This window comes from Mytilus edulis, chromosome 3 (genome assembly GCF_963676685.1).
Source record: "Mytilus edulis chromosome 3, xbMytEdul2.2, whole genome shotgun sequence".
In the NCBI taxonomy this organism is placed as follows: domain Eukaryota; kingdom Metazoa; phylum Mollusca; class Bivalvia; order Mytilida; family Mytilidae; genus Mytilus; species Mytilus edulis.
Window position 1 is genome coordinate 90,229,529 of NC_092346.1, and position 15,814 is coordinate 90,245,342.

At 33.2% G+C, this 15,814-nt stretch overlaps 2 protein-coding genes across 2 annotated transcripts in view; one reads left to right on the top strand and one right to left on the bottom strand.

Annotated features, from left to right (window-relative positions):
- Nucleotides 1-4,204: 4,204 nt before the first annotated feature.
- Nucleotides 4,205-7,246, bottom strand: LOC139515490 (uncharacterized). Its single transcript, XM_071305066.1, has 3 exons — nucleotides 6,998-7,246; nucleotides 5,341-6,448; nucleotides 4,205-4,212 (listed from the first exon to the last, which is right to left on the bottom strand). The coding sequence occupies exons 1-3, from the start codon at nucleotides 7,109-7,111 to the stop codon at nucleotides 4,205-4,207; spliced, it is 1,230 nt and encodes a 409-aa protein (XP_071161167.1). The 5' UTR covers nucleotides 7,112-7,246.
- A 3,195-nt stretch (nucleotides 7,247-10,441) lies between these two features.
- LOC139514672 (DNA ligase 1-like) overlaps nucleotides 10,442-15,814 on the top strand; it is a 32,147-nt gene continuing 26,774 nt past the window's right edge. The window contains exon 1 of the mRNA XM_071304129.1: nucleotides 10,442-10,524. Within this exon, the coding sequence (XP_071160230.1) occupies nucleotides 10,452-10,524 (73 nt within the window). The 5' untranslated portion in view covers nucleotides 10,442-10,451. The remainder of the gene's footprint in view (nucleotides 10,525-15,814) is intronic.

The following is a 15,814-nucleotide window of genomic DNA, read 5'->3' on the forward strand; positions in this document are numbered from 1 at the left end:
CCTTGAGGAAGGGGTCATATCAGCAGGTGATGTTATAAGTAAAGAAAGGGCCGAAAGAGAAACTTTATATATATATATGGTTCATCTTTCACAAAAAAATACAGAAAGAATTGAGTATAATTTTACAATATATTCATCATGTCTAGTGCAAAAATTATTTAACCACATCTACATCATGGTGTCATCTTTTATCCCAATTTAATAGTGTTGCTTGTGAATAATGTTAAAGCGTCTACTTAAATTTAGCGGTATCCTTACCAATGGAAAAAAGCTAGGAAAGCATTTTGAATGATTAAGAAAACAATTGGATTGGATAAACCTTGTAAACTTATAGGAAACAATATTTGATTTATTAGTAAGTCCGATATTGCTGTATTGTAGTGATATTTGTGGGTTAACGCATATTTATTAGTTAGAAATATGGTCTATGGAGGAATATTCGGAAGTCTCTTATAATTAATTCGGAACATTTGTTCTTCTTATCTGTATAAGCTTCCTGCAATTAAGAGCACCTCTATACGGGGTTTTTAATATATTTAAAACATGGCAATAAAGAACATAATTTACACTGATCGCTAATTCACTTATTTGCTATATGATAATAAAATATATAGTTGAAAATCTATATAGAACAAAACGAAATAGCTATCCATACGTATAATTTTAAAAGTATATTAATGATTCAAAACATGGACACCTCAGCCTTCCAAAAATTCATGAGAAATCATAAATGCATGTAATGAGTTATTGCGAACTGGTAAACTAGTATGATACAATGTACATTAATTAATGTTCCTTACGACCGATCATCAATATAGGTGTAACTCTCCCAAGAGATGGATTGAGATTGGGAAATTAATTGACCTAATATAAAACCATTATTGAAGAGGCATAACTTTTGAATTCTAGGTACAACAGATTTCATTAATAAGATAGAGTCACACAAGATAAAAAGGGAATGCATTATAATTGCCTATGATGTAACGTAAATGTACACAAATATGATCGTAAATAAAAGAAACGGTTATCAATGCAGTAGAATTAATTGATACACAAGAATATCCTTTAAAGATTCAAAAAAGGTTTAACCGATGTTCATATGATGAAATCATAATCTTTCAGTCAGTTTAATTGAAGTCTGGAGCTGGCATGTCAGTAAACTGCTAGTAGTCTGTTGTTATTTATGTATTATTGTCATTTTGTTTATTTTCTTTGGTTACATCTTCTGACATCAGACTCGGACTTCTCTTGAACTGAACTTTAATGTGCGTATTGTTATGCGTTTATTTTTCTACATTGGTTAAAGGTATAGGGGGAGGGTTGAGATCTCACAAACATGTTTAACCCCGCCGCATTTTTGCGCCTGTCCCAAGTAGGAGCCTCAAAAACAAATGGACGAGAACTGTCATATTCCTGACTTGGTACATGAATTTTTAAATGTAGAAAATAGTGGATTAAACCTGGTTCTATAGCGCTAACCCTCTCACTTTAAATACACTGTTTAATGCATTCACATTTTTTTTAAGGGATGGGCAAGTTAGAGCTTAACAATTTCTTTTTATTTGTTAAGGCAAAACTTGATAATCCCAGAATTACTGCTACATGTACATTAGATTCATTGAAAAGAAGTTATTTGCAGGTTACAGCGATATACTTTATAAGAGGGTTTAATGTCAGAGGTCTGAATTGCACGTTTTTCACAAAACATTGTCGTTTAACCCCTCTTCATTTTTTTTTTAAAGTTTCATTTTAATATAACCAACCTTTTCCGCTGTGAACATTTTTGCACCAGTGACACATATTTTTAAACAAGAGTTAAAAGTAGATTAATTTGTTAATTTTAACAAAACTATACTGTTTACGGGAAGAAAAACAATAATTTCAACATTTTCACAATCAAAGCATTCATTTGATTCAACTTTGAATAAATATTATTGTTTTGATTGTCGGTGATTGTAAAAGTATTTTTTTCTGAACATTAAGGATACACGATTTAATTAATCCAAACAATGACAATTGTGACGTTTGCATTTGTGTCTCTATTAATTATCTAGTTGTTAGTGTGGTTCGTCTGGCATGTCAGTTAACTGTTAGTAGTCTGTTGTTATTTATGTATTATTGTCATTTTGTTTATTTTCTTTGGTTACATATTCTGACATCAGACTCGGACTTCTCTTGAACTGAATTTTTTAATGTGCGTATTGTTATGCTTTTACTTTTCTACACTGGTTAGAGGTATAGGGGGAGGGTTGAGATCTCACAAACATGTTTAACCCCGCCGCATTTTTGCGCCTGTCCCAAGTCAGGAACCTCTGGCCTTTGTTAGTCTTGTATTATTTAAATTTTAGTTTCTTGTGTACAATTTGGAAATTAGTATGGCGTTCATTATCACTGAACTAGTATATATTTGTTTAGGGGCCAGCTGAAGGACGCCTCCGGGTGCGGGAATTTCTCGCTACATTGAAGACCTGTTGGTGACCTTCTGCTGTTGTGTTTTTTTATTTTGGTCGGGTTGTTGTCTCTTTGACACATTCCCCATTTCCATTCTCAATTTTATTAGCTGTATTTGATAAATTATTTCTTAGAAACAATGAATTTGGGTATAATGCACAGTTATACAAACAAGTTATTAGAGCGCTCATGGGTGGTAGATTTTCACCATTACGCACATATCTTCACATTTCTGTCCTATTGATAAATATCTTCGATAAGTTCCAATGGAAAGAAAAATTCAAATTACATTGTCAATATAGAGATGACGGTTTTATCGTCTTCACAGGCAAAAACGAGCAAGTAGAAGATTTCTTTAACATAGCGTATGACATTGACCCTCTACCCAGTTCACATGATGAGGTAGTAGTTGGAGGACTTGTGAAAAGGGACCCCTGGCTGCTGCATTATGGGCAACACACATAATTTACCAAAAACGGTGTAAATTCTAGAGATTTTTTTCCGGATGTCTGTTGAAGGGACCGCCATAATAATCGAATTATCCTGCTACTGATGTGATTATATAATATTTGGTAAACTATGCTTGCCAATGAGAGAACTTTTCAATGAATATGGCGTTGAATATTTAGTCGGAGCAAAGTAAGCTTAATGACCTCAAATTGAATAGTGTCAAATTACTGGCATTTTTTTTATACTACACAATCGAAAACAGACACGATAATAGGCAACCAAAAAAAAAACCATGCTCCTGATTTCGGACAGGTATAATACATGTGTAAGCAGCAAATTGAATGTATTAGCTGGATCCATACCCATTTCTAATGTGGAACATAGTTATTACGGCATAAAACAAATGATTAGGAAGTAGCTTTTGTCTTATTGGTAGGAATTAACATTCCACATTCTATGAAATAAAATAATCGTACTTCAACGTTTAATCCCGCTGCAAATGTTTGCAGCTGTCCTTAGTGTGGAATCTGATGTACAGTAGTTGTCATCTTATGAGGTTCATCGGTTAGTTTTCCCTTTAGAATGGATTTATATTAGTAATTTTGGGGGCCCTTTATAGCTTGCTGTTCGGTGTGAGTCAAGGCTCTATGTTAAAGACCTTAATTAACTTGACCTACAATGGTTTACTTTTATAAATTATTACTTGGATGGAGTGTTGTCTCATTGGCACTCACACCACATCTTCCTAATCTATTTAATATTTTTTTTAATAGAAAAGTAAATAAAATGACTCAGGGACCTACATGTAGGTGAAATATTACCTCTACCAATAAGAACCCTAAAAGTGTCATCCATTGGTAGTATTTTGAACTTCCACGTTGTTAAAAAATAGTATCGAAATAAAAACAGTATGTATCTCCTCATATTTAACACCCGACTCTCATTATACACAAATTTTCCTGATTTACAATAAAAAGAAAATATTGTCCTCCACAAACATGACAATGAAACACTGAAATATAATTTACAATTCATTTGAAATAAGAATTAGCATTTAAAAAAAGTTCAAAGGTTCACGTATTGACTTTTTTTTTTAAAAAGCAACTTGTTTTGATAATTCGGTTTATCCATATGAAATCATAAAAGATATTCTAGGTGTTCATTACAAAGCAAGTAATGCTGCTTTATTGTAGAGCCGAACTTTGCAGGCTACCGTTGTGGTAAAAATAATAATCTCATTTTATTTATTAAAGTTTTTTTTAACATATGTTAAGGTGTGAAAACACACTTGTATCCAAAATTTTCAGGCAACTGAAAAAAAGAACCCATGTACAAAGAAATTTATTCTATTTTAAACAATCTGGGATTTTCAAACCTAGCTGGGGGGGGGGGGGTTGTCTATTAAACAATGTTCACCCAGTATTAACAACGAGTATTTGATCAGTACACACAGGGGGGAGGGGGGGTTGTCTATTAAACAATGTTCACCAAGTATTAAACAACGAGTATTTGATCAGTACACACAGGATCAATCAACAAAAATTCATGAGTCATCAAAACTAAAACTTTTATTTTAATTTATACAATAATTTCATAATTCAAATCAGCGTATTTCTTATATTGATGTTCTAAGTAATATATTAGAAAGGTCATCTCTGTGTAAAATAAGATTGTGGGCACACAATCTTGCTATTGAAAAAGGGCGATTTAGGTGTACCCACCGATGAACGAGTTTGTCATGTATGTAAATCGGTTGTAGAAGATGAGAATCACTTTTTACTGAAATGTCAAAAAATTTAACTACAGAATAAACTTTAAAACTATTATATTAAATATACTTCCTACATGATGTAGTGAAAAGGAAATTCTTTGAAAGGCCCGAAAGTGACAAGTTCTTATCTACATAAATATCTGGTATATAGAAATGTGAATTTGACTTTTTTTAAAACTATAACATATTTTAATTATGCTGTATTCATTGTTATAATGTATAATGTACTGAAATATGTAATTGTGTTTTTGCCAATAAAGTATTTGTATTTGAATTTATTCTGATTTAAGAGCAAAGTCCTGTAAGACCCCTTTTTAATATTTTAAAAAATGATGATATTTGCGTTAAACCCCAAAAGTGACCGGCAATGGACATTTGAGCGCATTGACAGGACATTTGAGCGAAAAAAAAAGGACGTTTGAGCGCCAAAGTATAGGACATTTGAGCGCCTAAATTTTAGGACATTTGAGCGAAAATAAGAATAAGCGTAGGACATTTGAGCGAAAACAAGTCTTGGATAGAGAATTGTCTTATTGGCAATCATACCACATTTTCTTACGAATATAGTTCATTAAATGAGGAGTTTACCAACAAAAAGATTAAAACATATTTTAATTGTAAAAAACAAAGCACTAAAAACAAAGCACAGTCATAAAACAGGAGTTTACCAACAAAAAGATTAAAACATCTTTTAATTGTAAACAAAGCACTAAAAATTGATGGATGACTGTGATAGAACTGCTCGTTATAATGGGCATGAAATGATTCGGGCCCATTGTTAGTACGTTTTAACGAGGATGGAACTTCGGCCCAGAGATGAGGGGGAAATAACGATTCATCTGTTATATAAGTATCAGTCAGGTAATCTGCAAATTCTATACAAGGCTTGTCGTTAGGTACAACGGCCATAAAATCTTCTACGAAACAGTCGGCTACTTCGTCTGGAGCTAAAAAGGCTATCCCAAAAATCCCTTTAAGCCATTTACTAATGTCTGAATCAAGCTCTTTGTATTGTTGACTAAGTCCAACTTTCTGGATTTTTCGCCACCAGGCTTGGCCTAAGTGAAACCTACAGCATTTGATCTCTATAGACGGGAAAAAATCCTTCATAACTTTCATTACCCGTTCTTCAAAATCGACGTGTACTGCTTTCGGTTGAAGTGTGTGACCTTGATCGGAACATAGCTTGACAATTGAGGAAAAGCAATTCACGTAAATTTCTTCAGACTTTCCAGGAAGTAAGCAGAATACAAGAGGGACATAATTTCCTTTGTTATAGCCATGAATAGTATATAACTGTTTAAAGAACTTTGGGCAATATTTGTAAGTACCATCCATAAAAATTTCCGGCACACTGCATAAACATTCAAGATTGGTTGGACACGTAAGAATAATTATACCAGTTTGTTCATCATTAAACTGCACAAAATTTTCAAATTTATTTGACTGAATATTAATCTTCTTTAATGATTGGTGTGTTTCCTCTCTAGATTTAGGAAGTGCAGGGTGAGATTTACGCCTCTTTCTATATATAGCCTTTGAAACGCTGCCAATGTCTTCAGACTTTAGATTTGCTTCATCCATGTTCTGTAACTCTGTACGGATAATTTTTGAAGGACGTTGAGCAATATCATCATCCGCTTTTCTTTTTGATCGTACCCGCAGCAAGTGACGTTCATTGTCACGATCACTGGTATCATGGTTATGAGTATTTTTCTGTTGAATTATAACGGTTCCGGTACAATCCGTCCTCAGTCTTGCTTTGCAACCTTTTGCCTGAAAAATATTGAAAGGACAAATACAATTGAAGTGTTTAAATGCTTTTTCATTTGCTATTGCAAGACATAAAAATAAGATGTAGTATGAATCCTAAAAAGACAACTCCTCATCCAAGACACAATATAATTAAAACAAGCAATTATATATTGTATATATACACTGTAAAAATTGTGTTTAGGGCCTAAACACTTTTCTATACACATTTCATGTTATACAATTGGTTACATGTTTAGGCTCTAAGCATGTGGGGCATTACATGTTGAAATTCATAACATGTTTAGAATGGGAACACCACAGACATTTATGTGTTTAGCTTCTAAACATTTTCCTAAACATGTTTAGATCTAAACATGTTTAGGAAATGTTTAGGCTCTAAGCACAATTTTTACAGTGTATTGTATGAATATTGTAAAGTGCCTAGAAAATCAAGATAGACATATAATGATATAGATATAAATCAAAATTAAAAGAAGTTATGGAAGTTGAAGCGTAACAGACGAACAAGTAGTTTACATTAACATTAAATTTGTAAAAAAAGGTACTTACTGTACATCTCCAGGATATTTCTTCTCCTTTTAGTGTTTTGTCCACTCTATATCGGAAACTGTCACAAACAAGGCTTCTTTTTCCCTTATTAGTCTCGGTCAAAATAATATCCATTTTAACACGTACATGTATTATTAGTATTAAGATTTCAAGTGCCAAGGGACATTTCACTTAATAGATATATATATAAGAATTTTAGAACAAAGAAAATTTGCATAGCCAATGAATTATAGTAGAATTGATTGGTAAATAGAGATCAACTTAGGATTTCACTTACATAAACCAGCCAGAACCGGTCGAATTACTCGGGTGTGAAATAAAATAAAAAATATTTATAACTAAATCTTACTTTTTTTTCTTACTTTTAAAAAAAAATCTTAATTCGTGTAAAATTATCAGGGAAAATTTCGCTCAAATGTCCTGTCTGAAAACTCAGGTAAGGTTAATATCCCGGCGCTCAAATGTCCTATGAAGTCGGCGCTCAAATGACCCTATGTGCTTTTTTCTTTTTCGCTCAAATGTCCTATGCCCAAAGTGACTCAGGAACATGCAGAAATATGATCACTTTTGTCTTTGAACCGACAGTAAAGTCCCTGAGAATGTTTGGCGTTCTTTGGATAAATAAGTACGCAGCCACGTCTAGTCAGAAAGGAGATTTTGCATCCTTTGTCTCGTGATGTGATAGAGTACCAGGCTCTCTGCAAGTTAATAACCCCTGGAGGAACTTCTACTGGCAGGGTCTGGAGGTGGGCTGTTACAAGGCTTAATTTCAATTTCTCTATCCAATACACCCTCATTTTCCAGTTTTATTTCAAATTTGTCGACATTGATTTAGGCAAGGATTTGTATATCTTACTATACAAATCCTTGATTTCGGTTAAAGACCTTCTGGTTGTATTAATGCTTATTGATTTGATGTCATCATGAGCATGCATGAAATATTTGATGCTGAACGTAAAACAAACCACATCAATTAATTTAATATTACTGTATCAGTTAAATATACTTAACACATGGCATGAGTAAAATCTCTTTGTTCTTACTGTGCTAATAATCTATAATCTGGATAAGGTGTGCATTAACTACCTCAGATATACTGCACAGTTCAAATCTATTTTTACCTTTAGGGGCGGTTCCTAGATTTTGGACGGCGTTATTCTATCAAATTAAAAAAAAATATCGCCGAGTGTAGCGAGACCAAGAACAATATTGACTATTTTTAGCTAAAACACGATAATTTGTCCGATACTAGGGTGACGACATGTTAGCCCTCTCCCCCCGAATCTTCCATCTGCCTTGAAATTACGACAAAGTTGAACTTTGTTACAAACATCGTAGTTTCAAAATAGGAAAAATGAAAGGTTTCTAATTCCTTTTATTCCTCTTAGCTTGAACATAAAATGAATTATTATATTTTGTGTACAAGATAAATCTTAAACAGTGTTTTAAATTCAGAAAGATGGTTAAACTTTTATTTGGTAATTTCTGCCAAAAAAGAAATGTATCTAAGAATATCCGAATTAAAGAATTCTGATTTGGATTACACTGTTTTTTTAGACATAATGGAAATTATAACGACTTTTTGAATATCTATTTCCCATATTTTAAGATCGAATTTAAAGGGGGTCATGTTAACGGTTTCTTTTAAAACAGGGAGATTAGCTGGAGATCAAACAGACTTCATTTAGATGGACGTGTTTTTAAAAAGTAATTCAGTAGATACAAAGCAATTTTGGGGAGGGGAGTAAAAGATTGGAGGACATTGGAAAGAGAAACGTATTTTCTGTTTATTTAACGTTTAAAGTTTAGGTAATCTTCCTCGGTTTATCTTTCTCTTTTAAAGCATTGAGGGAAAGAAATTCAAAAGCTCAATAATCCTTTCAGTTATTTTTTTTTCATACAACGATTTGAAAGTACACAATTTGTCAAAGTCTTAATCGTCACTTATTAAATAAAAAATGGGAAGAGATTTAACAGAAACATTAAAAAAAATCTACCATTAAATCGCAATTTTACAGTAAGTCTAAAGCAAAAAAAAAGTTATCAATTTAAAACTTACCCAAGTCGTTTTACCCTACAAGCCTACAAGGAACTATCATAGGATCCGTGGATTGCGGAACATCGTCCACATCTAAAACGTTCTCGTAAATTAATGACGTCATGTGTTAAAACAGTTATTGGCCAATCAAATCGGCATGTAGAGGTTAATCTGCACGCTCAGGGTGACCCTCTAACCAACTCCTTCGTCGTTCGGGTAAATAAGGGTCACCTGAGCTGTGCAGATTAACTTATATATACCGACTTGCTTGTTCAATAACTATAACTTCTTCTGCTAGTGTTGTGGGGGTATACAATACATTTACAATAATAATTTATTAACGTCTCACGATCAACAATACAGTATACACAATTCACATTTTAAAAGGAAACCTTTTAAAATTATTAATGCCATATGAGACGGATTATAAAGGAACGGACATTCAGTCAATACATGCTCCTCCGTTTCAATTATATCGTCACAAACAAAACAAGTTCTTTGATCTTCGGGAGACTCTCGTAGCGTCCCGTATCCACCCGTATTGAGACAACACCAAAGTGAAACTGAGAGTCAGTAAATGTTGAATAATTGAATTAATTACTTATCAATAAAGCAAATCTTGGAACACAAGAAAAAAGATAAAGCAAATTAACACTAGTGATATTAAGGTTCCTCTATAAAAATATTAGTGAATAAAATGCATAATGATTGTATGTATTTAGGCAGCAACCATTTGATTTGAATCTATTTTTTTCGCGACAAGTCGAAAACAATTTTTTACTTTGATTTTTAGCATTACATATAGTGGCAGCTGAGGGTAAAACAAACATTTCTTTTTCTCAGAATCAAAAACAAATTATTTTTTTCTCCAAAAAACTGAAACAAACTTAGCTCCCCCACCCCCAGAAAATCAAATGGTTGCTGCCTTATACAAATTATAAAAAACATTTACACCATGATTACATTGAAAGTAAAAGGATACCCTACATTTATCATGATAATCATGTTCACTTTTTTTTTTAATCATGTTCACTGTGCACTCATTATAAAATCATAGATACAATTATATTAATTGTGTGGTTAACTTCTTTTAGTGGTGTCCAAACAATAACTTACAGTCATATATTTTAAAGAAATATAAGTTAATTTCTTCCTTTTATTAAGTTTAAATAATTTTTTTACAAACCATTTAAATCATACTTTCCTGCAATCTTACATAACTAATGCTAGCTGTTATTTAACTTAATTAATAAAGTAACATGGCATTAATTTTTAATTAAAAACCCGTTAGTGTACAAAGGGAAGCAACTTTAGTTGTTCTACGTAGGGGTAAAATTGGCAGGTTAATGGTGCAAAATCAGCAGGTGCCATATCAGCAGATGAGTGATCTAGACCCGTCTCAAATGTGTGGTTGAAATGAAAGTTAGTGACTTTAAAAACAAAGAATTGCGAGGGGCTCATTTCTTTAATGATGAATTCGAAGTCAAAGGTAAAAGTTACAAGCATACATAGTCAATGATCGTTCCTGTGCACACAAACATGTGTAAATATTGTACATCAAATTCTCGATTCAACCTCAATAGCCAAAATCAATTGTGTATCCGACAATAGCTCGCCTGCTGTGGCAATACAAACGGCAGCAATAATGGTACTGTAGAAAGTCAAGAGAAACCAATATATATGTCTGGACCTATAAAGATGTAAGGTCAATTTTCCCTTAGACCAAATGAAAACATATTTGTAGTACCAGTTACCTTACCTACCCTCCTTTTAAGTCTTGATATTAGCCTACTCTAAATAGTTTTTTTCTTCATTTTCCATATATATGCACTGTTAAAGTCAGAATGTTGCTCCAAGAGAGTAAAAAGAAACAATCTCTAACTACCTACGCTTACTTTGTTTTTAGATGTAACTGGGACCACACATACTATGTCATTTGGTACACTAGGCCTATTGTTATTTTTCAAGAATTGTTTCAGTCTTTGGAGAAAGAAGGTGCAAAAGACCAAAATAATGCTCTGTTTTAGTATTTATTTCAAAATCATTAACGTGTGGTCAATAAACAAAGTCCTATTCTGAAACTAAAGACCGATATTGTAAACAACCAAGTTAAGCGGCAGAACTTTTAACTTATGTTTTAACATGAAATTGGATTGGAATATTCATACTGTTGATAAAATGTTGAATTATTCAAATCAGTTATAGAATAAAGATAACCTAAAGCCCTGTAAAGCCATATTTGGCACATCCAACATATTTAGAATTGTCGGCTCCATATTCTTTAAACTTCGTATTTGGTTTGGCCTTCCAAATGTTTGGTTCCGAGTGTCACTGATGAGTAAAGACGAAGTGTGCGTATTATATATGTATGGTATAGTTTCTGGTTTGAATTGTTTTTCATTTTCAATAAAATTTTGGAGCCTCTTGTAGATTTCTAAATTGCGGTATGGGTTTTGCTCTGTCTCATTTATATTGTTGAAGATCGTAAATTGATCTATAGTTGCTGTATTCTAGGATATCTTGTGGAGAGTTGTCACATTGGAAATTATGACACATTTTATTTTTATATCAACCATGAAAGCTGAATCTAATCTAATTTTTTGGAATCGTCAGTAACTGATACTAGTAGTCCTAAATATTAATTGATCCTATCCATGTGTCTTGGTTTCTTCCGTTATCGTTCTAATATCCGACTCGCATTTCTTTAAACTGGGTTTTACTGTGTGTATTGCTGTGTTTGTACTTTGTTTATTCCATGTTGGCTACAGGTATTACTAAAGGGGGGTTGAGGTCTCTGACAACATGTCTAACCCCCGGAACATTTTAGAGATGGTCCGAATTGAGGAACATCTGGCCCTTGTTATTCTTGTTTGTATTGGGGTTTTTTTTCTGTCATTTTCAGTTAAGTCAGTTATAATATGGCCATGGCCAGTTGAAGCCCGTCTCCGGGTGCAGGATTTTCTTGCCGAGTCAGTGATGACCCATTGGTGAACTTGCGCGGTTTTCTGCTCTTTAGTCAAATTGTTTTCTATTTAACACATTAACTGGACTCCTGTTGTGTTCACTTATCGCTACACTGACCTTCGGTGCAAGGCTATAGATGGAATGGAGGACCAGTTTATTTAACACATCCCGATATCTATTTTTTATTAGATGCAATTTAAAATACACGCTAGTATGTAGTATAATAATACCTCTGTAATTCATTAAATCCGGGATGTTTTCTGGCTTGTCAATAAAACTTAAAAAATATATATACTCTTTTTCCGAGTTAAAACTTTTTCAAAGTGATGCGTCGGTTCGGCTGTGCGGGATGTACAAGTACGCAGCCACGTCTGGTTAGATAAATCCGATGCTTTGTGTAACAGTATAGAGCGTACCATTCTCTCTGTATGTTTAGAACCCTTGCAACAACATTTTGAGAGCTCTGTAGGTGGTCTGTTGCAAGGCACAATGTATGTCCCTATCCAATAAACCCTCATTTTCGCATTAATAATAAAAACTAGTGATTATTTCTGAGTTTACAGTAATTCTTGATTTGTTCTCGTCCTGAACATCCATGAAATATTTACCAGTGAACGTTAAGTAAACTTCAATTAATCAATTACAAATATACTCAAAAGCCATGTCAAATTCATATCTGGATTTGTTTCTTTAGTAACTGTTTTATTTTTACGTACCTCTGATCAGCAGTAAAGTATCTTGTAGATTTGATGCAATTAAAACCAAAGATATTACCTTTACCTACACACTCAATGCAATCGGCTGTAAACTGTTATACATTTTTTCATACCGTAAACCCCTTTATAACTTGCAATACGGCATGGTGTTTATTCATAATTGAAGGCCGTATTAATGTCACCTGTAATTGTTTTCACATTTTTCCTTTGACCGTAAATAAAGTTGATATCGAAGGAGGGATCATCGCTACAGGTTGGGCAAGACTGGGTGATGAAAGCTCAAACACGCTCTTTGACAATTTGACAGTTCACGCGAACAAAGCGAACACCAGCATCGCACAAATTACAAAAAGTGTTTCCTTAATTTTCTCTGCTAGTATATTTGCGCCGGGTTCCATGATCGAAGACGAACATTGTTTCTTTTTTATATATAGGATTGCACAGTGCAAACCCGGCTTAGATTGTAGCACTGTGTATCGATTGGGTTGTGGTTCGGATCCTCGGTAAAAATTACCCAACCTATGTAACTTCTGTTATAAACAATTAACCCTTATATATTTTGTTTTATCCTAATCCAACAGTCACTTATCTCAAAAAGAAATTTCCTTTATACCTTAATATATGTAGTGGAAGTTTATGAATTTTTTCCAACTTTTTTCTAGCCTTTTGCAACGTATTTTATAGCCAAAGTACAGAAACTTGTCAAGTATGGCTATTGTGTGTCATCAACTCCTACAGTTTTTAACCAAGAGATTTATACTTCACAATAAGATTGAATATATTTAAGCTTTCGAGGGCTTTTAATGGGTTATTTACGGGATTTTTTTCGCATTTTATTTCCAGACTTTTTCAGCAAAATTGTTAACAGAAAGTTACTATAGTTTGTGAACACATAACTTCAACTCATCATAAAGTTTTCTGCTCATATCCCAAAGCTTCATAGAAATATTTACAGCTATTTCGCAGTTTACAGTCAGTAAAAATAACTAGTGTTTAGAACAAACTACCGCCTCATCCATGTTAATTTAATATTTCCGCAGTTGTTTTTTAAAAAGTAGCATTTCAGATTTCTTTGCCAGCAGTTTTTTTGTAAGCATCAATGTATACCGTGATGTTGCCCCCCAAAAATATCTGTATCTTTACTTCCACTGAATTTTTCTCAAAGGGAGAATGCCCCTACATATAATATATTAATATATATATATACTGAGTAAAAAGTTAAGCAACAAATAGTTTTAGCTTCAAATTTAACTCGACATAAACTCGATTAAGAATTAAACTTTTCAAGTGAATTTTTTAGTTAAAATAAATGTTGCTTAAATTATTTTACTGAGCAGTATACTTTAGAATGCCGGGTCAGTTGGGTCATCGAACCTCCTTGTGCTGTGGTGAATTGTTTATGGTGAGCTGCCTTTCGATTTTTATAAATGTTAGATTATACGTTTCTGTCGGAGTTATGGGGTTTGATTAATTAAATAAGGGGGGATTTTCCAGTTTTTAGACAATAACTCAAAAATGCTTTAAGCTATTTTTATGAAACTTTGATGAATTATTACCGTATCACCATGGTGATTATACGGTCTGATTAGTCAGAGGCTAAACGTCAGGTTCGGGTAAATCTGTTTACGGTATTTCTGTTATTTCATTGGTTATAAATACTATCTAATGGCTGCTTCGTGGCTGTTTCCGGGATGATTCTGGGGGAAATTAAGGTCATTCTAACGTCTGATTGGCTATTAACGAGTGGCATGCATTATATGTTCCACGCGTCCGTAAGTGGGGTCGGATTGAAATCATGATACTAGGTTATAGGAACATATTATGATAAAGTGTTCATTTGCTATAGTGATTAGTTATGATGATAACTCACGACAAACTGTCAATTTGGTGCAGATTATATAATCATGTGACAATGTGATCATTTAATCTTGAAATTATGTTGCTATTATGGTAAGAAACTGTACATTTATGTATTATTGCTATTCTCTAAAAATAGAACAGTAATGTGTATAATTTACACTTTACACTGCGTATTAAAACGGTTAAATGATTGAGATACTTTTGTATTCTCAGATCTGCAGTGACATCACAACATGTAACTGACCAATCAATGATTAGCATTTTTGTTATGTAAACAATGTTGATAGGTGATGCGGATAAGATTCCTCTAGATTTTCCATAGACTTATTGCAAATTAATTTAATTGATATATATCATAACCAGTTGAATATAGTAATTTTACTCTTTTAATACTGTTAAAGACACTATATACTATCTCCATTTTGATTTTTAACATACTATAACCTCTGGTTAAAAAATAATCGGCAATATAAATAATCAGTTATCCCCTTCAAATAGATGAAAAATCTAGAGGATTCCGGATTTCATCACCTCCTGACAAATGTAAATGCCAGGATGTCCGGATCTGAGAATTAGATTTCTTCGTATGAAGCTTAAACTTTAAATAGTAAATACACAAAACGTATGCTCTATGTATAAAACAAATAACCATTTATTTTTCATTGCTTGGAATTATTGATTAGAAAATATTAATATCACGGAATTTACCGAAGATGAATTTCGTTTCCAGCACTTTCATCGCTTCATTGATTTCTGGTGTAAATAAACAAACCCGACGATATTGATAATGATTAGAAGAATACAAAAATTACAAGGTGAGCAATATGTGCAAAGAAGCCTATACCACGCATCACGGTATTGTTATTGGCAAGGTTTTCAGTGCATTATATATGATACTATAGTGTCAGCTGTTGCAAATTATATAATTTAGTGTTTTACAATGCACAGCTCTATATTTGACAATGACCCCCAAGGCAATCATTTATACGATCCTTTGAACCCAAAAAAACTTGTCACACAGCGAACTCCCAAAAAGATGTTTGCATGTTGGGTTAGACAGTTTGATGATCTTAGATGTACTCAAACATGATGATTTATTCTTTGGAGTTGTCAGGAGGCTGATTTAGAAGGGGACCAGGGGGCATGCCATACTTTTCTGGGAAATTTGGTGGGCCTGCACTTATCAAAATTTCTGGATCCGCCACTGGTTGTTGGACCATAATAGTCCCAGTATGGACA

Coding starts and splice junctions, on each gene's coding strand:
- LOC139515490 (XM_071305066.1), bottom strand. CDS start 7,111: ATGGATATTATTTTGACCGAGACTAATAAGGGAAAAAGAAGCCTTGTT. Junction 6,449..6,997: donor AAATATCCTGGAGATGTACA/GTAAGTACCTTT, acceptor AATATTTTTCAG/GCAAAAGGTTGCAAAGCAAG.